This window comes from Pleuronectes platessa, chromosome 20 (assembly GCF_947347685.1).
Source record: "Pleuronectes platessa chromosome 20, fPlePla1.1, whole genome shotgun sequence".
NCBI classification, from domain to species: domain Eukaryota; kingdom Metazoa; phylum Chordata; class Actinopteri; order Pleuronectiformes; family Pleuronectidae; genus Pleuronectes; species Pleuronectes platessa.
The window spans coordinates 6,172,662-6,196,972 of NC_070645.1; the positions used below are offsets into that span (position 1 = coordinate 6,172,662).

General features: G+C 43.2%; 1 protein-coding gene across 4 annotated transcripts in view; it reads right to left on the reverse strand.

The window, feature by feature from the left end:
• Positions 1–24,311, reverse strand: part of LOC128425802 (partitioning defective 3 homolog) — a 343,569-nt gene that overhangs the window by 96,528 nt on the left and 222,730 nt on the right. For all 4 annotated transcript variants that reach the window (XM_053412630.1, XM_053412629.1, XM_053412628.1 and 1 more), the window contains 3 exons: positions 23,579–23,727; positions 14,665–14,898; positions 11,328–11,562 (listed from right to left, as the gene is read on the reverse strand). In XM_053412630.1, coding sequence (XP_053268605.1) covers positions 11,328–11,562; positions 14,665–14,898; positions 23,579–23,727 — 618 coding nt within the window. The remainder of the gene's footprint in view (positions 1–11,327; positions 11,563–14,664; positions 14,899–23,578; positions 23,728–24,311) is intronic.

Here is a 24,311-nt window from a genome sequence, read left to right on the forward strand (position 1 = left end):
ATGAGCGCAGTGAGCAGCGACTTTCTGTAGGACAATTTGCATAAGAACACTTCAGTGGCTCTGAGGGAAGTTCAGGTGAACTTTGTGTGTGTGTATGTGAGCATTAGAATTATTCAAAGTATTAAGCGATGCACGATTCATGATGCACGATTTCCTCGCTTAGAGAGGAAATCACGATTCATTCTCAAATTTTAAATTTTTTCAAAATGACCTGCAAAAAGAAACTCAACAAACAAAAATATGATTGAGCCTGATTATGGATTTTCAGCTGATGTTTTCTTGTCCTCTACAGCTTCCTCACATTGCAGTTTGTGATGACGTTTAGGATGATTGTATCAATTTGTAGAGTTGTGGTGTCTTAATGCCACGATGGCAAAACACAACTGGCGGTGTACATGGTTTTGACTTTCATTGTCTTCTCGGTCTAATTTGTCCGTGGCCGCTGACACCATATGAAAACAGACCACCACATAATGATTTTGTTTTGAAATGTGTCTTTCTGCAGCTCGGGCCGACACACACATTCACAGACACACACAAACATTGTAATCGCACACATCAAATCCTCAGACTGGTTTAAAAACGTAATTTGGTCTTCATGAACATAAATGAGGTTCAGGTTTATGTGCATACCGAGCGAGGACATGACCTCAGATCACTAGTTTACACAGTTAAATTCAGGAGGAAATTTACTACTTGGTCTGAGCAGGGCCAGATTATTTTTCTGCATGAGCACAGTTGGGTTGTTTATCTTATTCCCAATGCATTCAGAGGTGTTTTCTTTGAATTTCATTTCGTTGATTTTTTTTTCTGTCCTCAAAGCAAACTTTTCTCTGCTTCTCCATCACTCTCTCTATCTCTCCCACTGGTGGCTTTCTGCTGCTGTCGTGGGATGACGCCACAATGTTATTGGTAAAGGGATAAAGTAAGGGCGCTAAAAGGCAAATGAGATCGCATATGGATATGAACCCAGATAACAATTTTATTAATCATACAGCCCTAAAAGTTCTGTTCTGTTATTTTAGTTGGAGATGTTTTGTCGTTAATAATTCTGTGCACTCTCTGTCTCTGACTTCTCCAAAACAGACGTACACAAAAGCCTTGAATAGCTACAACCCATGAATAGTCAAACACACACATTTGTTCTCTCAAGGCCATATGCAGTGCAAGTTCACTCACAGTTGGATAAAGCCTAACCAAACTGGCACCCCCCACTTCACCCCGCCCTCCAAGTAGGGGTGCAGGAATATTGATGGGTGGGGGACGACAGCGCTGTGGTTTCTCAGTGGAAGCGGTGGCTCAGGCTGTGACCTAGATACAGTATGGCACACTGCATTCCTAATGGGCCATTTTGATCACTGCCACTCAGCGAGGCTCCTGCTGCACGCCTCAAACACAAAGATCTCAGCATTCAGCAGACACAGCAGCCCAACTTTCAACAATGGCAGCAACTGTGGATGATAAGGTACCACGGAAAGTAAAAAAAGGCGACTTGAATTCAATAATCGCTGAAAAATTACAACTGATGTGTAGAACATTAACAGGATAAGAATTCCACTGAAAATAGGTTTGGTGTTGTATTTTGAGCTTGGTTCATCTGCTCAAACTTAAACCCACCAGGAGACGAAGGTGAGAGCAAATAGCTTATTATTATTGTCATGACACAAGATTACCTCATAAATTAACCGTATTCATCAAGCCCCTCTCCTTGTCTTTTCTGTTTTGATTATCCTTGCGTCTTGCAGTTGTCTCCCAACTAATTTACATGCTGATGAGTCTGGAGACAGATGTGATGTGCAACACTCAAATGCCTGATTTCCGAGATTTCCTGCCTGAGGACAGGGGAGGGGAGAAGTGAGGCAGATTTTCTTTCTCGTAAACGTCAGACTTTGAAATACAAGCATGGACACGCAGCGGCCCAAGCGTTGTACTGGAGTCCATCGGCGAAAGGAGACAGGGGAACTGCTGATCCGTGATATACATCCCTCCCAGCATTCAGAGAGCGAGACGGGAGAGGTCTTTCTGTCAATGCCACAATGAATCTCCAGGGCGGCTGAGAAAGAAGAGGGGCGAGGGATATGGGTGGATATATGGAAAGAAAGACGGAGGGAGTGACAGTAATTGTGAAAAAAGTGGGGATGAGCGAGAGCAGGGATCCCAAAGGAATCGAAGGGATAGCGACCGTATACCACGAGCAGGATTAGATAAATAATGCTGTACACTCCTCCTCTGTCTACTGGCCTTGTACAGTTGGATGATTTTACAAAGCAAAATAAATCAAAATAAATATGAGAGTGAGTCCATAAGTATGTCAAATTAAACATGCGGCAAAACGCAATTTTCAAGTCAAGAAATCATTTATAAAACCTTTGTGCAATGAGAGGCGGTGGTCGAGTGGCAGAAACTTGGACTATGGGCAGAGAAAGTCTCTGGTTCTTCTCCGGTTCGACTCCACGGAGAGACAACAAAAGACGAACCTGGATTGATCTGTCCAAAAATCCAAGAGTCTCCCTACCCTGTCTAGTGCCCCTGAGCAAGGCACCTCACTCCCCCAACATCTGCTCCCCGAGCGCCGTACATGGTCGCTCACTGCTCTGTGTGTCCTGCACCAGATGGGTCAAAAGCAGAGATTAAATTTCCCTACCTGCATGAGTGTGCCTTTGCATGTCTGTGCATGTGTTTGGGACGAATAAATGGATCTTAATCTTAAAGAAAAGAGACAGCAAGTTCAATAGGAGAATTTGCAGCCTCTACTCAAACACATGTGTTTTACCTGCTTTAAGTCTTAATGATTTACAGCACAAGGGGAAGTTGCTTTAAAGCAAAGGAAGAACATGTGGTTTTGGGAAAAGTTCCATCGAGTGAGTTTATGATCAATTTACTACAGTGTAAAATACCGCTGGTTTAAGATTGACACAACAAATAAACCATGATGTCATCAAAAATACAACCTCAATGATACTGATATACCAAGAGAACGTAAGGACTGGTCTTTACGTTCCACATTCAATAGCAATGTCTTTAACATTCTTGCTTTGTACAATATCCACAGATGACAACTGTGAAATATGGTTGAAGAATGGTTGATTAGGCAACAAATATACGGGCACTCTGTTCCAAGCATCACATTATGACCCAGAGTTACAGTCTAGGTTGCAGTGGAGGCTGCAGTTTTTTTTCCCATGCGAAAGCACCAGTCATTGTTGTTTCTTTTCTAACCCTAACCCCTAACCACGAACATTCAACACATTTAATTGAATGTTTATTGATGAGGTCCAGTAACCTGAGGGAGGATTTATGTTATCCCAAACCACAATCTATTTATAAACACAACCGTAACTTCTGTGCTTACACCGAACCACACTATCACAGCTCCACAACTTGAATCGCTTGTTTTTTATTACCATGACAACGTATGCTTGTCATACAAGCACAAACCTATACAATCATTTAGTTTGGGGGATTTTTTAGGTTTGGTGGCTGCTTAGGATTAGACAATCATTCAATTAAAGAGAAAAGGATCACGGTAAGAGTTAAAGCCTGACGTTTTACATCACTACATAAAGGACAAGCAAATTCTGCTATTGTCAATCAAAGTTGGGGTTGGATGTAAATCAGAAGGGGCAGGAATAAACAATATGAATGTTATTCCTCTGTAAATTGGGTTAAATATACATGTGTTGGTACAAACAACAGCTCACACATCTTGTTGTGGCGTGTGGTGTCCAATTAGGGATCCTTTACGACAAAAATCGGGAGCAATGAAATCCTGATACAGCCATGAAAAGAATCTCAATGTCTCTGACACGCTCGCTAAAGACAGAAATAAGATCAGAGTAGGAGTGAGAGGTGGAAAACCGGGAGAAAAAAAACAGACAATTTCACTATACATGCTGAACACATGTCGGATACGCTGGCAGAACAAGAGGAGTATGGATGGTAGCTTTAATTGGTTGCCTTGGATGGAAATCCGAAGTGTGATTCAACATCGATTGATATTACCTCTGTAATTCAAAAGCAATTTTCCCAGCTTATTTTCTTCCTGGTCCTCACTGTGATTGTCTCTCTCCCACTACCCATCCTCTCACTCACAGGTTGGGGGTATGCACACATCAGCAGGTGAGAACTCAGTGGATAGGAAAGGTCATTTCAGCCAAAGGCCTCCATTTCATTACATGCTAAGCCTGAGAAATGGGTGAGCAGACTAGCAATGAGTCCTACTGTAGCGGGCAGCACGCTTCATTTGCATAGCACATGGGGGGAAATAAATAGGTTCTCCCATGTGCATTTCTCACCTCTGTCTCTGTAATATCAAGCATGCTTTGCATCTCGAAGTCAGCTAATACTTCACTTCCCTCCCTTCCTTGGACCAACACATACATTTACTGTGATATTGTTTATTACAAGACGGCATTAATGATTCATTTGCACTATTTAGAAAGACAAAATGGGATTTTGCCATTCTTAGATCCTTGTACGTGCTCTTAATATTTTCTCATTATGGTTCGCCTGCACCTGTCCTCTGAGAGTTGACTCGCATTGGAACAGTCTTCTCTCAAATTGATCAAAGCGATCCGCGCAGGAGCGAAAACATAACATCAAAGTGGATTCAAAGTGTCTCAAAGTGTGAAAGACAAATATCAAACAGAGAGGGAGGAAGTTTAGAAACAGAAGGCGGATTCTGTTTGGAACATCAAGGTTGATAAAAGGAAGAAGGATGGAGACAGAGGGAGGGTGTTTAGCAAGGGAGTGCTAAGAGAAGAATGAGGAGAGGAGAGGAGAGACAAGGACAAACAAGGAGAGACGAGGAGAGACGAGGAGAGAGGAAATGAAAAGAAAAGAGGAGAGGAGAGACGAGAAGTGAGGAGAGAAGTGACTAGAAGAGAGGGAGAAGAGAAGATAGGAGGATAGAAGTGAAGAAGAGAAGAGAAGAGAAGAGAAGAGAAGATACGAGGATAGAAGTGAAGTAGAGAAGAGAAGAGAAGAGACAAGGAGGGAAGAAAAGAGACGAAAAGAAGAGAAGAAGAGAAGCATAGAAAGGGAAGGGAAGGGAAAAGAAGAAGAGAAGAGGAGAGAAAAGAAAAAGATAAGTGAAGAGGAAAGAAGATACGAGGAGAGAGGAGAAGCGACAAGAAGAGAAAAGTAGAGATGGGAAGAGGAGAGGAGAGAAGAGAAGAGGAGCGTGCAGGGTTTCCATGGGTTGGTGTTGGTGTGATTCCACTGGGGTTGGATCATTAGTAGTCATGGGCCTGGTAGAGTATGGAGGGCTGCACTGCTACACTTAATTTGAGCTCTTTAATAACACACTTTATGAATTCAGTCATGTTTGCAGCCCTCTGCCTGAGACACAGCGTGAGAGACATCGGTGGATCTCATTTCAGGCCAACAGGATTTCAGATTCAATTAACTACACCGTGCAACACCACCTCTTCCCACGCGCACGCACACACGCACGCACACACACAGCAGCCTCCCCACGCTTCAAGGTCTATCTCAGAGCACGGCATGATCATTCTAAATATAATTACTCCAGGGCTGTCTGATGGGGACCCAGCGCTGCCCAATCACATTTACATCGAGTGGCCGAAAGCAGAGGAAGTGCGGCCGGACAGCCAGACCCCCTTAACCCCCCTCGGTCATGTCTCATTCGTGCATGGTGGTTAAAGTCACAGAGCAGCCTCACCTCCCCCTCCATACTCGCATCACTCAGCCTCCCCCCTCCAGATATTGATGATGACATCTTATCTTTTGACACCACACACAAAGCTGTACCTGGTGCACAGAAAGAGTTTTGTTGTTTTCTGTTTTCCTCTCCCCATGCGGCGCTCTGTGACGGTGACGCTAATCTTCTCAGCGGGGCGCTCTGTTGTTAGTTGTTTGGCCCCCAGCTGGGCCTCTTTGGTACATGATTGGCATGGGAGTAATGGGATGTCACAGTCAGAGGACATTTTGTGCTCTTTTGTTTTTCCTGAGAAGTTAGAAAAGATGACCCTCTCTCTGCAGAACGCCCTCAGTGACATGATATTTCTTTTTAAGCCGTGCAGCCATCTAAAGGTGATACTGAGGTACGACGGCACTCGGCAGAGCTGCCAAAGTTCATGATTGAGGTCTCACTGAAATATTCAGCCATGACAGGAAAAACTTGCAGCTCACATTCATGTCACCTTCTCCACTTTGATGTCAAACGGTCAGTAGCACAAAAGTCACTCTAAAGCCATCAGGAAGCCACTGTGTTGTCCACAGGTACTTAAAGTGAGCGACTCCTTTCCCACATGAAGACGAGAAAAGCAATTTCTGGAGCTGATCCGATTTTTCCGTCACAATCCAATGTCTATGATGTGTTCCATTGTTCTTTTTTTTTATATGTAATTATCTCATTACTCCGATTCTTCTCATCACCTCGGCTGCCAGTCAGTCTCGTGTTCAGGCTCCAGCTTGACGCTGTGCCCCACGCTTGCCTTTACTACCTCAGCACAGACATGATGATGAGTGAGGCAGCGCAAAGGAAGAACAATTATCGTTTTCTCTCAGATTACATTCAGCAGATGTCAGAGCCCACATGTGGAGGCGGCTAATTGCTGTCTCCAAATCAACTGTGGTATAATACTGCAAGCATATGTGAGGGTGTGTTGCAGGAGGTGGAGGGGACGAGGGGTGTTTTATATAGAGGAACGGTGTATGTTGATCCATCAGGCAGCATGATCTTGGCTCTTGGCTCTGAGTGTGTGTGTGTGTGTGTGTGTGTGTGTGTGTGTGTATAAAATGCCAGGCTAATACGTGTGTCATGTCGGTGTACTAATGATCAAACCGGCTTACCCGCCATCAGCTGTTCACACCCACACGAGCAGAAAGAATCAGATGGCATGAAGACAGGGAGCGGCATGGAAACACGCTCACTACCTACTCTCGTGCTACACACAGATGAGCTTCCGTGGTGTGGTATCCATTTTTAAGGCATAGTCATGCATCCATGCAAACAGACACACACAAGTGCTCCTCGCATGCTTCCACACTGCCCAAGAATATACAAATTGAAAGATAGAAAGCATCCCCACACGTCATCTTTCACTGCTTTCCTTTCCAGTCCACCCCCCCCCCCCCCCCCTGCATTGCTCCATGTAGCCTTGAGTGGGGCTGCATCCGCAGGGAGGAGCAGGCAGATGAGGTCCCAGAGCAGTGATGTAGGGTTGAAGGGTGGAGGGTGGGGGTTGCAAGGCTGTCACACCGAGCTCCAGTGTCGGTTGATGGCTCGGCGTGAGGCATGCCACTTATCAGATTGGTGGTGAGGGGGGGGAGTAGCAGGGAGGTGGGAGTAAGAGTACGTGTGTGTGTGTGTGTGTGCGTGTGTGAGGACCACTGAGGAGCAAGGGTGAGATGCCGGAGCCCATTAACAGATCTAAAAAACACAACTCGTTTTATTTATACATGTGCACGCAACTATGCATTACACACTCACGCATGTGCTCATTTACATGCTCTTGAATCCGCTCACGCTAACACACATACCCAAAAGGTAAAATATTATAAAAGAAAATCAGTATAGATGCTCGGTCCCCCTGCAGGCGGACAGTAGCACGATGCCGTGACTGCCGCTGTGAAAAGCTCCCTTCTCTTCTCATTCTCCCTTTCTCTTCCCTTCCCTTCGCATCCTCCTTTCCCACTCTCCCTTGGTGCCCCAGTTCACTCCAGTGCACACGGCTTCTCACCCAATCCACCCCCTCCTCTTCTGGCTCCCGTTCCCTGTCCCAACCATGCTTAGTATTTTTTGCAGCCTTTACACTACTGTTTTTCCTTCATGCTACTGTTAGCTTTTCCTACTATATACCGCATTTTCCTCACTATTGTCAAATACACATTTATACACACATAAAAATAATTTTGACATAGAAATATGAACATGCAAACACACACAGGGCACACAAGCATGTGCGCGCACACACACACACATAAACATACAAACACACACTGTATATCAACATTCTGAAGACAGAGATCTAATAAGCCTATTTAACTCATAATCAAATACATTTTCACATTGCTCTAACAATTGAATACTCAGACATTTAATACATGATCTGGAGTGTGTGATTTGTATACGCTTACACACACATCAACACATCCAGAGATGGGAGATGGTCATTGAAGGAGGAGGTCAGTCAGTCACGAGCAGATAAACAACACCTCATTAGGCATTTTGAAGGGAGTCTAGCAGGCTGCGGCTGAGACATCATTGTCTGCTAGCATGCTAACAGAGCCCTGGGCAAAGCTCCCAACCTCTAAATAAAACTGATAGAATCAGAAAGTAATGATCACATGTTTTCCACTAGAAAGGAGATGAATAATCACATATAGTGGTTCAGGGGATTATATCCCTGCAAAGGCAGACATGGACGCACACTAATAGATGCATCTAACATACATCCCTGAAATAACAGTCAGTTGCCGAGGGCAAAATTTGTATCCTATGGATGCATGCACATATCCATTCATAAGATTATACATAATCCATTAGTGGATGGTACAGGACTGTGTACCAGGCTGCCTGCCATCCTAGAGGCAGTGCACTGTGAATCCAGAGACGCAGTGAAGCCAGGCTTGTACACTGCAGTGTCTTTAGCTCTGGGCTTTAGGCAGTCAATTTTCTTTCCATCATGCACTTGCACACTTTCAGTCATTCTTGCACTCACAGTATTTATCTCACTCTCTCCATCTATCCTCACTCTCTATATTAGGCTATCCTCCTTTCCACTGGCTCTGATGTTAATGCACTCCCAATCAGACTGTCCATTAAGCGGACGTGCACTACACGTTCATCAGGCCATCCAAAGGCCTGCATGCAAATGAGCTCAAATTGCAGCGCGCTGCAAACTCTTTGAAATCTCCTCAGAGAGAGAAGGTGAGTGTTGAGACACGCATGTGTGAAAAATGCAGGAAAAAGTGAGAGCCTGCCTTTCTATTTTATGCAAATGAAACCCTTGGAGACAAGCATTACAAATGATTAACCCAATCAGCATGTCCTTTTGATGTTTCGATGCAATAGTGAGACAGGTGAAACTTGCTATAATGTAAATTATTTCAGTTGTGTGTTCAGTCCCAGTCAGCCAAACTCTTTGTGATAACAGGAAGCCTTCTGCATTTTTCAAAAATCATCGTCAAAACTTCTGCAAGACTTTCTAAATACAGATCTTTCACTTTTCTTTCCTTCTCCTCCATTTAGACCTCTAAGCATTTCAAAATGCTCCACTTTGTTCTTTAGAAAAAAGTTTGATTATTTATCCAGTGCGACACATTCACACTCACCTCAGTTATTTGCCAGGGAACAGAGAGAGAAGTGAGAAAGACACGGTAGATGTGTGGGTGTGAGTGCTGTCGTAGATTTAAGTAGACAATTGTTTGAGGTATCAGCAAGGAGAATGAGTAAGAGAGAGGGTAGAGACAAAGCTTGAGAGTCGGAGAGACACCCCGGTATAGGAGGCTGCCTCTTTGCATTCAGGAGGCACAGGTCCTGGTGGTAAACGCACGGAGAAGGAGGTGAGTGTCAGCGAGGCCTGCCACATGCCAACTCTTAAGTGGCAGTGGCACTCAAAGATAATGAAGAACGATGATGAGGCACAGGGCTCACGTGCCCAGCTGAAATCATCAAGCAGACGACCATCGGCCTGAGCACACAGCCCCTCAAAACCGTTGCCAGAGGTGCTGATTATGCCTCACAGTGTCAAACCAGTGGCTCAGATTTCCTCTTTTGTCCATTAATGCAGAATATTTCTGTGCGTGCACTCCTGTGAACATATGTGACCTGGTGTGCAGCAGCATGTAGGAGCCATCATGCATTTGCACCACAGGATGCAAAGACAGTTGGGTGCTTGCTTATCTTCTATTATTTTCACTCATGTGTTTTTTTACCCAACATTCCTCAATCGTGACCTCAAAACACACTTGTCGTCTTTATTGTTCATTACTGAGCTGTGCGCCGCGATACGCTAACTAATCCCATTAAACTAATCCACATGAAAACAACTTACGGCACGATAAAGGCCCGCACTGCCTTAGCCATTAATTTATTCCATATTCAAATGTGCACGGCATTGAAATAATTAATGTGACTCCCACTAATTTTCCTTGGGGCAGAGATACTGAATGGATACCCGCAGGATGTTTATTTTTGTCTTGAGTCGTTTTGCATGTTTCTCTTACTATTGTATTTGTACTTTGTATGGTCCAAAGCCATGTAGGTTCTATACTGTTGGGTACAGGTCTGTTTTTACCCATCAGTGCTCTGTGGCAGTTGTTTTATAACACAGACTGTATGAAAGCAAACACAACATTAAGCAATGGCCTTTACACACACGAGGAGCACAGCCGGAGTTTCGTTATTTGGACGCATTCACAGCAACACAGCAAGCTCTGGAGCATTGACGTTTTGATACTGCTGCGGAGATCATGTGTTTTTGTTTACAGCACATCGAAACCGGCATTGATGTGCCGCTTGAATCTCGTCTTATCGAGTTGGCATCTTCGTTTATTTCATCTTATGGTATTTATTTTCTTTCTGTTTCTGTTTTGAATCTGTGCTGTGCTCGAAATGTCATCAACCCGCCCATTCACTCAGGGTGAATCCTTCGTACGTGTATTCTCACATTGACTCATTCAGACATTATCCAAAGTTTTAACTAATGGGGCTGGCAGGAGAAACTCTGGAAAACATTCGCAGCAACTGAGTCGGAGGCTACAGCCCCCCTGGATAATTTCTGGAGTTCAGTGCATGTCTTAAAGCATCTTGAATTTAATGACTTCCAAATAATAAATATTACAATATTGTGGAATCTCTCTTTGCCTCTGAGGGTAGTCGGCCTCGACAATTTTCCAAAGCAAAATGAGAAAGGTGCTGATGAGAATACAGATCACAGGCAAAAATCCCAACCTGCAGTGGATTATATTGTTTCCAAAGGTCTTTGAGCACCCATATGGGCCCCAATACATTGTCTGATGCTTAACAAATGGCTGAGCGTGTTTGGATAGCAGTGCTGCTTATGTGGGTCTATGAATAAAACATGTCGTTCCTATTAAAAATAATCTGGTTCAAAAGTGCCAGAGGCCCTTGAGGTCAATAACCCCCTCCTCCCCCCCGCCTCTCTCTCTGTCTCACAGGGTTCAAGGAGAGGGGTCCCTGATTAGCACCCGCAACATCCTCAGAATGCATTCAAATTCTGTATGATCCGGTTGCGAATGCGTTGAGTGGAATTAAATAGAGAGATAGCGGTTTGGCGCTCGAGGCACGACAGGGCGACTTGTTTAGCAATTTGAGGCGAGCGCCGTCTCGTCCTTACCTGAACATCTCACCCAGGCCCTTCAGCATCCCTTTCTTCGCTTTAATCTTGTCCTTGTCTTTCTCCTCTTTATCCCTCTCTGGTTTCTTCTTTTCCTTCCCATCCACCGTGTCCCATACTTTCTGTCTGTCCTCTTTGGATTGGCTGCCGTTCAACCCGGAAACCACAATGAGGTCACCGCTAGTGGACATCGACTCGCGACCAGATCGGGAACTTCCCTCTGTGTCCTCGTCCACTGGATTGGAGAAATAAGAGGGTTGAGGGGGAGTTGAATAAATAAATAAAGGAGAGAGAGAATAGCACCAACAAACAGGGGGAGAGAAAGTCAAAATAAAAAGTCAACGAAGTCAAACAGAAACTTTAACTTCCACTTGACTCCCCATAGATCACAGAAGCCTCATTTGAAATCAGCACACAAAAACACTACTCTTTTCTTTTTTTTCATCAGTTACAAAGAATCACTTCTTTCCTCTTGTAATATCACATAACCCACTCAATGAAGTGGTGTCTCCCACAAGGTATAGCAGCTTTGAACAAAACAAGCAGAATTCATCCGTCTCATTAGAGCGGAATATATTTACATTGCACACCCTTTGAGAATAGTATTCAGTTGAACATATTTTCACTTAGCTGAGAGCCTCAAGTTATTTTAAGTGTGTACTTTTCACACAGCTCACAAGAGACTTCTTTTCCCCCCTTTTCTGCTGCTTTTCATACAAGAATGATAATGGAAGCTGTGATGTATCGCATGAATCTGGTTCCCTAATTTACATGTCTTCAATTGCATCTCATTTCAACCCAGACATAAAATTTAGATTAAAATCCTTAGGAGATGTAAGGTTGATTTAACTCAAAGTTTCCATCACATCTAATCAGAACTGATGTGCAAAATGTAATTAATCTGTCAGTAATTATACATTTAAATAATCTTGAAAAAGGCTCATGGGGTCTTAATTGCAAATGTGGTGCGCTCCACAATCGGCATAGCTCCTGTCTGCACTGTATCTCTGACTCTGACGCACGAGGTAGATGTCCTTCAGATTACAACTTATTACAGACTTGCATGTCGCTGTCTAAGTTCTGCATTTGATGGAGGAGAGAAACACGCTTATCGTGAGGGAAGAAGAGGGAGGGGAGACCGTGATGGATTTTCAGCATACAGGATGAGGCAGACTCTGGGTAGGAGGAGCCGCCAGATTCACATTTCAAGGATGAACAGCGGGGTTTGTTTTCTCTTGTGATCTGTGGAGATATCAGCTATTTCTTTCAGCCGCCATCTCACAGGGAATTACTGAAATGGAATCTCAACATGAGGCAGTGTGTTGCAGGAATAGAGAAGAGAAACTTGCAGCTCACACGTAGCCCCTCCCTCCCTTCTCTCTCCACCTCCACAAATGTGTGAGCAGGTTCTGGATGAGGATCCATGTTATCACTCAATCTGCTGCCTGCTTATCATCCACTTAAGAACAACGGCAGCGAATAGCAGCTGTGAGCTTTGTCTCGCTATGTAAATGAGGGCTAATGTTGCTACTGCTGAACGATGCCAATCTGCAGATAACATGCTAAACATTGTAATCCAGACCCACCCAGAGGGCAGCAGCCAAATGTGCTTGTATATCTCTATGTACGTATGTGTGTATACATTTGTTTGGGACTATATAACACGTGGGCTGAAAACGTCCTTATGAGTCAGAGAGGAGGGCAAACAAAAGGGAATGCTCTATTTTTATACTTCGATGCTGTATTTGACATTTTCCATTTAATTTAATTCTTTCAGACACAACAACAGAAAAGCCTTTATCACTGGACATCAAATGTGAGGCCATCCGCAGCAATTTAATGGAACTGAGAAGAAAACAAATTGGCATACAATTTCAAATGACAGTGGGAGCCTTTACGAAAGCGACACGAGACAAAGATAATTTGAAAAGACAGACGACTGCAGGAAATGTTTAGTTACTTTTGTGAAACTTTCTTGCTTTAATAACCACTGGCCTAAGCTGGCCTATCAGTGAAGGTGATGGGGGACAGGTGAAATACAAAAGAAGGGATTTCTTTTTGCCCTGTGCGGAAGCGTTTCCTTTTCTGTTTCTTCCAACGATGCAACACAACACAGCACAAGGGGAAGCGCATTTGGCCCAGCATATCTTAAGGGACACATTTTCTTTAGGTGATGGCACATTCTTATTTTATGTAAATAAAAGTCGGGGAGCAGAGGAAGGCAGAGGCTTATCTGTCAACTTTGACTATTAACCTCTGTGACGAGCACAGACTGGCTGCTTTTATCTAAATTGAAAAACAGAGTTATTTGAATATCATGAGGGAGAATGCAATATACCGCGGCAAGGGAAATCGGCTGCCTTTCCCATTTTTCTTTGCCGAGATAAGACTGTATTTAGTGGCACGCTGACAGAGCTTATGAGAACAAAGTGTTTCAGGCAAATAATTCTTTCTTTCTCAAATGTCCCCCAGCTTTTTTAATGGAATCCTTTAATGGTGAATGGAAATTTATATCTGGTGATTACTCTTCTGGTGTTGCAGTGTTATTACCTGTCGCAAGACATAAGACGGCTGTCTCTCAATATCCAACGCATGTCTTTTTGTCATCAAACACCAAGTGGGAATGGATATAAACACTCAAACAGAAGGTGGCATTTGTTTTCTTCTTCTTCTCTTGCTAAGAATATAGTAAGGTAATTTACTGGTTTCAGTACCAGGGAAGAAACGCAGGAAAGCAAACGTGGCAAAGTTGTGAGGTATGCCTTGCCAAAACTAACTAGCACACACTGACAGAAGTTGATTTAATTTCCAATCATAGTCAATGTAACTACACATACACATAACGTGTGAAATAGATATTCTAGGGCACTATTGTGTGTGAGTGAGCAGAAGGAATTTTTCCTTGCATGCACTATGTTGAAAAACATGGCAATGCACTAAGATGATCTTGGGTCCAGGGAAAACATGTTGCCACATTCTCTCACTATTAAACTAAACATGAACTACAGTGCGTGAATATTAATGTGAGTGTGTGACGTTGATGCTCTTTGTAAATGTGCTTTGTGACACACACACACACAACTCTCCAGCAAGTGGGGATCCCTAACCCAGTTTACTTTAAGGGTGAATCCATTCTGAACAGACTCTGGTGAAGCATTATTGAGCCCCCCTATTTTAAGAAAACCTATCTCTAATTGAATACTATTCTACAATATATAGAACAACGTTTTCAACTGAAAATGATTTCTGTCCAAGTGTTTTTGATCTGTATTATTTCGATCACCATGCATACTAAAATGTAGCAGTGTGGATGTAACCTCAGTGTCTGGACACTCACGTGTCTCCATGCTGTTCTCTTCTTCTGTGCTCGGGACACCAGGATTCTCATAGGATTTGTCAATTGCAGCTCGAAAGCTCTCGTTGCAGCCGCGGCTCCTGATGATCCGAGAGCGCGGCCTATTGACGTTGATTTCGCTCTTCACCGACAACTCAGCAACGGCCGTCTGGAGACTTTCGAGGGAGCTGGACTTTTTCAGGCCAAGTGCGGGCCCGATCTCTTGTTCGGCAGTGCCTATGGAAAGAGGACATTGTGTCACTGAGGCCGACAGACTGATGGTGTGTGACTCCAGCTCTCCCACAATGCCAGCCTAAACCTTATCATAACAGAGTTCATCGCATGTCAATGAATCATTTACGTTTTGCTGGTTTTGTATGGGATGGTGTTATGCGCCGTACTTGGCAGGCAAAGAGAAAAGTGTGAGTCTGGCAATTAACATGAAAAACAAATGATGCCATTGCCTGGCCAATGAAGTGTGTGAAATGAGAACAGAGTATTACATCTTCACAGAGACATTTTCCTTTGAGACTTATAATTTAGCCTTTGTTTCCAGAGTGAAATCTTATGGCTGAAACATAATGCATATAAATGACAGCTCAAATACAGTAATATACCAGAGTGATTATAGTGTTATACTAAAATATTCCCAAAATGTTTATGTAGACTGGGAACCTGACAAAGCTCACATGGGTGGTCCTCGCTCTGATTTCTCTCTATGAGAGAAGAGGGAGAAACAGGGAAGGCACGTAGACTAAACAAATCCAAGTGCATTCATTTCTAACACTATTCTTTTGTATTCACTGGCTCGTCTTAGCACAAACAACATCTTACAGCTATAATGTTTGGCTTTCTTTCTAAAGCTTTTGTGTGAAGAGGATTTCAGATACCAAAACATGAAGAAAGGGATCTGCTAACATTTTAGTTTGAATTGGTCTGACGGGGGAAAACAACAAAAACAGTGTTGACACAGGTCACCTGCAGAGCAAACTAGAGTGTGAAACCTTTCCACTGCATTGTCATCATATGTGTATTGCCCACAGAAACACACACTACACCTTAGTATGAGCATATGAATATGATTTATGTATATTTTAAACCAGGCTAGTTGTACACACACTGTTAAAGACACAAAAATGATGCATTTAGTATAACCATTCAGAAAAGCAATTGACAGGTAAATTGTTCCCGTGATACAAATGAAGAGGTGTTATTACCTAAAATATTTGTAAATGAGCTGGTTAGAGAAGCGTATAAATGTCATGTCATCGAGACACAGTATATTTTTAAGGAGGGCCAGCATAATTTTGCTATACAAGCCGGTAGGCCAACTGTGTAGAAAGCAAGTGAATGTTCATCAGTCAACCTTTTCAGCTCTGCAGCCAGGCCCTGAAAAGCTGTAATTATTTTCCCAATGCTTGCCAGGGGTTTGTTTAGGGTATGTCAGTGGAGCGCGACTCAGGTATTGGTATTTCATTTTGTCAGGGAGCGTCTGTCAGTTCCCCGGAGCTCTTGCCTTACCTGCCAGTTGGTAAACAAACAGGCCGGTTGATTTTCTGTCCCCTTAATTCTACCTCGACTCAGTGTGCCGCGCGGCACTGTCAGACATGACAAGATGGTTTTCAGAATAAGTGCAAGTGAAGCCTAGTTAGAATACAAACTTCTGCGCAGGAAAGTATCTGTAATAACGGATAAACCTTGATTCAATTACTTTAGCAGCCTCACTTACTCTCTGAGGATGCAGCACATGTCAATGAAGTCTGGACAGAGCAGCATTGTCTCTTTACGACTCCCCGTAGACCATATAGACCCTCCACATGTAATGAGTGTGTGCTGCTGTCTCCTCTGTGGCTTCATGTGGTGTAAATTAATGTCTCCAACAGCTCTTCCTGTTGGTTTTCAATAGCAAATGTTGCTCTGAGGCCTTGTCTCTACCCCCACTGAATAGAACACACACATGCAAACATTGATTGTATATGTTTGTATGACTTTGCCCCATGCAGGGACTCCTCAATAGGCACAAGAACACAAACCCATGACATCCGCACACACTAACATCAACAAGATCCTCGACATGTTTAAATTGGCCTAAATGAGGCATGACCCACTGCTGCTAGGTGATCACAGTGGATCTTTGGATGGAGAGCCGCATGGCCAAACACAGATTAGGCAAAGAAAATAAACCTCCATCACTGAAAGAAAACAATTTGCTGCCACAGTGAGAGTTAGTTCCGGTGCATGAGAGATTGAGACAGGAAGAGAGTCCATGAATACCCAAAGGTTACAAAAGCAGGGTATGATGAGTGAAGAGCTAAAGAAAGAAAGAAAGATGAGCGTATACTGGCAGCGCTGCACAGAAAAGTATACATGCTGCCGCTGTTATCCTAATTTTACTGATGGCAGCTTGTCTCTGTTGTTGGCTGAACGCCTTTGCTGTTTTATTCTTGGTCCCTTAACCAAGCATACCTGCAGCAGCATGCTCATGAATAGCCAGCTAATTCAAACATTCATGAAATAAAGCAGCTCTGACTAATTTCCCAATTCAGTGAAATGCCTATCTCTAAGGCAGCATTTATTCTTGATTCTGCATTTTACAAAGTTTACATGCGTAGGAGACAATCAATTATTTTGATCAATCTGTGTTCACTGGCATACAAAGGCTCAGAGTATGTGAGTGGTCATGTGATATACGGTATTAGCAGTGTTAATACGTGCAGGGATCAAAACTGATCCAGAGTCAACATGATTGTGTAGACAGAGATAATTTGAAAACGTAGTAGTATGGATGTAGCCTAAGGGTGTTCCTCTGTCATATATAGATCTGGTGTCAAAGAAGTCAGATGGGCTGAAAGGTCAGCTGTTAGAGAGTGGTGTTGGGCTCCAGGGCTGGTTAACGTATTGTTATTTATTTAACACACCATTTTCTCTTCCTTTTTGTCAATGTTAATACAACTGTCCAATCCCCAGAGAGCCTGGACGCAATCCTGAAAGTACCATTCAAAATGAATGAACACCAATCCAATAACATTGCAGGCCATTTAGTAGTAAGAGCATGTGTGTGCCTTCAGGCTGCATTTAACTGTAAAATGAAACTTAACTGTATACTACAAATGTCTGAGGGGGTCAAAAGCTCTCCGTTTGCAGGACGAGAAGATTTATTTTACTGCTTAGCTCCACAGAGGAGTTGGGACCATTTCTGATTACTATGACAAATTTGAATGCCAGGGAAATATAAAAAAAAACCTTACGAGAGCAAGAGAATGCAAGTAAAACATAATGTAATTCATTTGTTCAGAGGGAGTAATCTCATCATGTGAAGGACAAGAGAGGACAGTCTAAGACAAAATATATAACAACGATACATGGGCACAGAGGAGAATGCTGTAATTTTTCATACTTTGTGGATAAAACTCGATCAACCCAGTACAAATGCCATGTAAATTTGTTTTTTTTTAAGCTTATGCATTAATCCTGCCAACAGCAGACGAGCAGAAGCCAGGGTACATGTTTAACACAATGGGATTGCAAGTTAGAGGCGCACAGGATGCAACAGTTCAAGGGAACACAAATGACATCTGCTGTACTCGGAAACAGGGAATTATTCTCCCGCTTGGTATTCCTCACCATGATCCCCCTTTGCCATTGTTTCTAGTCGTGGTGGTGAATGACTGAGAGAAGCCGAGAGACAAAGAGAATGGCAGAGCGAAGCAAAGAGAGAGAGTTTGCCCGCAGACCCCGGCTGCCTCAAACCTGCCTTTGTTTTCATCAGAGGCAGCCCTGGCTCTCCTGGGAGAGTTTGACGGACAGCTCTCTGTATGCCAGTCTATTATGCGATTCCTATCACACAACAGAAGCCTCGGTGCTGTGCTCCTCATCTCCCTCTTATTCAGAGGGATGAAAATACACATTCCCCCACTGCATACAGACATGAGCTTGTCTCTCCCCATATGTCTGGAGGAGAAATGAAAATCTTCATAATGAAATACAAAAAAAGAGAGACAATTAAACCAAATATGGGGGAAGTGCACGTGGAACTTTGCCATGGCCAAAGACAGAAATAGCCAATGCGCTGGGTTCTTTAGCCAGATTAAGGGCGAGGACAGTTAATTGCAAAATATCCATTGCCATTAAACGTTAAAGAGGAGGTATGGCAAACTCGATGAATAAATCAGCAGCAGTTATTACAGCGACAGGAGCCCATAGTATAATTAGAGCAGCTAAAACTATGCTCCCCAGCCATTATTCACCACAGGGCCTTGCGTGTAAAGATCTGTGTACAGACAGGGGCTCCATTACACATAATTTATTCAGAGAGTCCGGCCTTTAAGCAGGGCGGTAAAAGGGTAATTATGTTAAAAATAGCCTCCAAGGTGGTCGAAGGAAGGCCATGTCCAGGTATCCTACTGGAAGTGAGGCGTCACTGGGTCGACCGGCTCTTATGTCTCTGCCAGCTGTGGATCATGAACCTGACAGAGGACGTCCTCCGTGCGCTGAACATGTGTCACAAAGGAATCATCCTCACCCGGACTTGTGGCTTATATCTTAATTATGGATGCTGGACACTGTCCAATGGTTGGATGCTGTCAACCCAATACTTTTACTCTGACACTTGCTTCTCACTCTCCGAGTAAGTCTAGTGGTTTAATTAGCCAAGCAATGACTATGCAGAGGTGGTAACTTTCATGCCAAGAATGGCAACGGACTGGATGAGCAGCTAGATTTGAAAGTAGGGTGAGCTTGAAGTGCCTGTCTCTTGTTAAACACTATTGGCCTATCAAGCTGTTTTCAGACTTTTTGGACATTCTCATGAAATTTCCTGAAGGGGCTGTTTGTGAGAACGCAAATGCCAGAGTCAGTTGCTCCAGCTGTTTTCTGGAACTTCTCTTGCCAGCCCGCTAGTGAACAATTTTGAGTGAGCCTTTGTGAGTATAAAGCAGGGAAATGTCTGGAAAATTGGTCAATTGGTAAATAAAACCCCACAAACACCTACTAATTTCTGGCTTTTGTCTGCAAATGGAATGGATAGTTGACATTCACTCCTGGTCAATGACTCTGCAGTAGACACAGGTTTTCGGTAGTGATGGACATGTCACACCCACAGGTGAATTGGATAATTTGGCAAGACAGTGAGGTGAGAGAGCACATCAGCTTTTCGTGCACTTGTGACGTTGAACATACTGGCAATGGGAAAAGGGTCCATCACCTTTTTAACAGCTTTACATGCATTTCAAAATCCTGCATATACCTGCTAATTTCTGTGTACAAGAGGGTTAGGGTTAGTGAGTTAGAAAGTAAGAGGGCGTGTTGTGAGACGTGAAATGAAACTGGAGGAATACAGATATCTCGAGATGAGCTGCCAAACAGTTGAAGACGCCATCAAAGATGTCCACTCGGAAAGAGAAGCAGATTTGACAGGTTTTGACAACAAGTTCCACAATTCTCAGTTCTGGTGGAGTTCAGCCTTCATAAGTCTCTCAATATTTGTCTTTATCTATTTCCAGCCTCCTATGGAACGTTTAGGATTTCTTTAGATATAGAAAAAGTAGTTGTTGGTTTGCATGCAGGTAATGGCATATCTAATATGGGCACAAATATGATTTTACTTAACCCTGAAGTAAACAGTTGATAAGTATGCTAGTTTCAAAATTAGTGCTCTGTGGGAAATCACTCAAAAATGTCCCCTCATGAGTCATGACCCAACTATCAGCTCATTCTGTGTTAAGTTAATGGATTGAATGTCCTCTAATGTTCTGAAAACTAAGCTCAAACCTGCCTGACTATGATGGATCAATTGCAGTGAGCTGAAGAGGCCAACTGGCAATGGATTTCTCTCTATTGCAAATGCCACTCCACTGCCTGGTTTCCTCGAGCCCTGCACAACTCCTGCAGTAATGGTTTTTTTCTTCATCACCTGCACTGCAGAACGAGCACAATGGCACAGGTTCCCACATTAGTTGCCAAGTCTCTTTTCAGCGCCATGCGACTCCCTCTCAGCAATATGAAAACCGTCTTTTGATCAAGCCGCAATTATCTGGAAACAACTCTCTCCTCCATATGCATCTACAGGTGCCAAGATCACACAGCCAGTAATGGCTGGTTATGTGCAGGTTATGAAGACAGAGTGGGACGGTTTTATCTCCATTATTGACCTAGCTGAACAATCATAATGGTCCATTGTAATGATGGGGAGAATGTATTGAGCTTGTCCCTACATGGTTGCTTACCTCCGCTGGATCTCCTGCTGCAGTTAATCTCATCTGCTACTGTTAAAGAGCATAAACAAGCAAGAGTGGTTAGAGCCTTCTGCGCCAAGTCATTGAGCACATGCAAAGCACAGACAGAATCAGAAAGCGCAGGCCGATACAGAACATTTTGAGAATAGGAATAAAAGTGGAGCCGATATAACATCCCATGCACAGGCCTGTCAATCATTAGGTCTTACAAGGCAAAGTGGCTGGAATGTGCCAACCTATTACTGTCAGCCGCAGCACCTCACGTCTCTTTCTTCCCTCACTCAGTTTAGTTCCCTTGTCAAAATGGGACTGAACTGCGGGATGTCTGACTAGTTTAGCATATTTCGACAACGATGGGCTTCAGTCACGAAATTCATCTGCTGATGTAATTTGGGAGCACCTGGAACTGGATTAGAAGGATTACAAAGATACCTAGTGACAGGATAAAATGAGTCTGTTGGCGATGGCAGTGTTGAGCAGGTTAACATCTTAGTGAGGTTGGCTTTGAAAGGAAGGGACAGCTTTATTACTGTGTTAATGAAAAGCAGGGGAGAATGCTTACACCTCCTACTTCACTGAACTTCTAAAGACAAACTTCTCAATAACAGTGAGGCAAAGATGAGGCTTAAGGGTAAACGTTGGCAATATGTTCTTTGGCTCATTTAATTTATTTTGTTCTATTACACATTATCTTTAGGCCATTTTTCATTGTATGGCTTTGATGTAATAATTTCATTAAAATAACACTACAGCAGTGTGCGCCTATGAAATTAATTAAATGTATATAGCATTAGATACAATCTATAATTTGTAGATTTCACTTTGAACAGACTGCAGAGCCTGTGTCACACACTGCTTTCGCAGTTTGCCTCAGTCCATGTCTCTGACTGTTCATTTTTGTCCTTGTCCATTGACTTACCAATCACCTTCAACCCACAGATGTCCTCAGACATTTTCTCTGCTCTACTTATTGTGAAGTTGTAATCACCTGAGTGATTTTCCTTTTTCCTGCTGCTTGTGTTTGGATTCCTGTGGCCTGCACGTGTCTGCCTGTGATCGTTTATATTTGCCATCCATTGAAAACCAAGTTTTCACCATGTCCCCCTTGTTCATTTTATATAACAAAAGAGAGAGTGAAAGAGAAAGAGATACATATCTATATTTTATATATCTATATTTTAAATTAAAATATTACAGGATTCAATTGTATTTCCAGCTTGACAGCAGAGTTACTCTATTTAAATTTGAAGAACAAAGAAGAGTTTTAGGGGGTCTAAGTGGAGTCCCTGTGTTTTGTTTCTGGTTTGGATCCTCCTTGACTGTGTTGCGCCAGGAACCAAAACAGTTTGTGGTGAATGTAGTGACTGAAACATTTTTCTCCTCTGGGAACTCATGTCAGTTATTCAGAGTTATTACGTGAGGAACAAGTGAGTTATTTCCTTGCACCATCTGAACACTGTGATATTCTCACTGATGGATTATGATTTTTTTTATTGGCAGGGAATGCTGTCGGCAGGATATTTCACAATTCAATTGAGCCTCAACAGAAGTGAAAGGGAATGTGATTTTGAATTGCGTCTAACAACACACACACTAATCTGGAGATCTGAGATGTAATAGAGTAATAATAGAGATGTGTAAAACATCAATAACACTGGTTATCCCAGGAGCGAGGTATTGCCTCATGAGCAAATAAACGAGTCTCCTTTGTAAAATCATACGCTGTTTTCTCGAACTAATCAAATTCAAAAATAAATGCTGAGGCCACTTTGGCTCAACTAAGAAGCTTTTTTGATTAAACTTGGTGATAAAATGTGCATTTGCAGTAATGAAAACTATCATGAGTGATCTTTGCTTCCTGCCCATTCTACTCACTTCCTGTCCTCAGTAATACCCAATTATATTTCAACGCTAAGAACATAATGGAAAGTCTTTTTTTGGTCAACTAATTTCTCAGTGAAATCTATCCCATGACCAGTTACCATCTTTCTCCAAAGAGCATCAGGGAGAAGTTTGTTTTGTCTGGTTTCATTTAGAAGTAGAGAAGTTCAACGGAAGCGAACAGAGGCTATAGCTAATGCAGGAAAGGTGGAACCCACAGAGTGCAGTGGTCCGGACCTACACGAGTCTGGCGGAGAGTCAAAGGTTTCTACAGGTCTCTGGGCGCCTTGTGGAAGAGAGGTAGTTGTTATCTGTTGTGATTAGCCAGTGATCCGAGAGAAGGCAGCGGCTGCTTCAGCCACAGTGGGAGAGGCTCAGACAGCATTTTCTTGTGTGTGTGTGTGTGTGTGTGTGTGTGTTTGTGCGTGTGTCTCGCCAGCCTTCCCATTACCAAGCAGTCACTAAAAAAGGCCGCTGTTATTTTTTCTTGTGTTTTCAACCATGCTCTGCTGGACAAAAGGCCATGGGATGTGGAAGCCAAACGAGGACAGGTGGACAGGTGATGGCTGGACTTGTGACACCAAAGGTACCTAAACCCTAGATATTGTGTTCACTCGTTCACAGTGTGGGGCTGTTTGTATTGATGGTGTTTATTGTTGTAAAACATTTCCTATGTTTGTCTTTTGGTCTTAAAACCCTAACCCAAACTGATGAGAAACAAAATAAGAATGTTTGCTTCAATTTTGAACAGACTCTTGACTCATGTGTTATATGTGGTTAACATAGCGTAACGTAGCATTTACCTAGATCCATGCTCTTCGACTTGCGGGTCTTGATGATCTCCAGCTGATTTGCATTTTCATACTGTTTGATGCGTTTTTCGGACATACTCTGCCGGCCAAAGCCCTCCCTCTGGAACGAAGTGTCAGCGTCTGCGTCCAGACTGAGCGAGCTGCCGTCCGCGGTGAAGAAATGAGAGAGAGAGAGAGACGGACAAAAACAAATTATAATCACGTTTCCAAGAGTCAAAGAAAAAGCATACCTTTTAATCCACTGATTATGCATACAAAGAATGTTTTATAATAAAGAAGGGGGTATCTATTAATATCAAAGCACACACACACACACACAGAAACACACTCAATGTTCTTTTTATATTTTAGTATATTCAAGGACACCTCCATCTCTTGCTGGAGAGAGGAGGCCTGGCGAAGATGTGTGATATTCCAGTGAGGTGAGGGATCTCCGGGGTCATGGCCACTCAATAACCCACCTCCTCCAATACGTCTGGAGCGATGGCAGGGCCCGGCCCACCAAAGCACACTCTCTATGAGATCCTCTATCTCTGTCTGGATCTTAATTGAAAATCCGAGGGGAGCGCGCGTAAAGGAGATTCAGAGGTGTGTGTGTGTGGGGGGGGGGGACACGGGTATCTGAATGCAGAGGAGTGCATTTACAATTAAGGTGAGAACATCTTGCCATTCGAGGGGAGACAGAGGGGAGGAGAGGCGGTGCGATACAGAGTCTAATAAATGT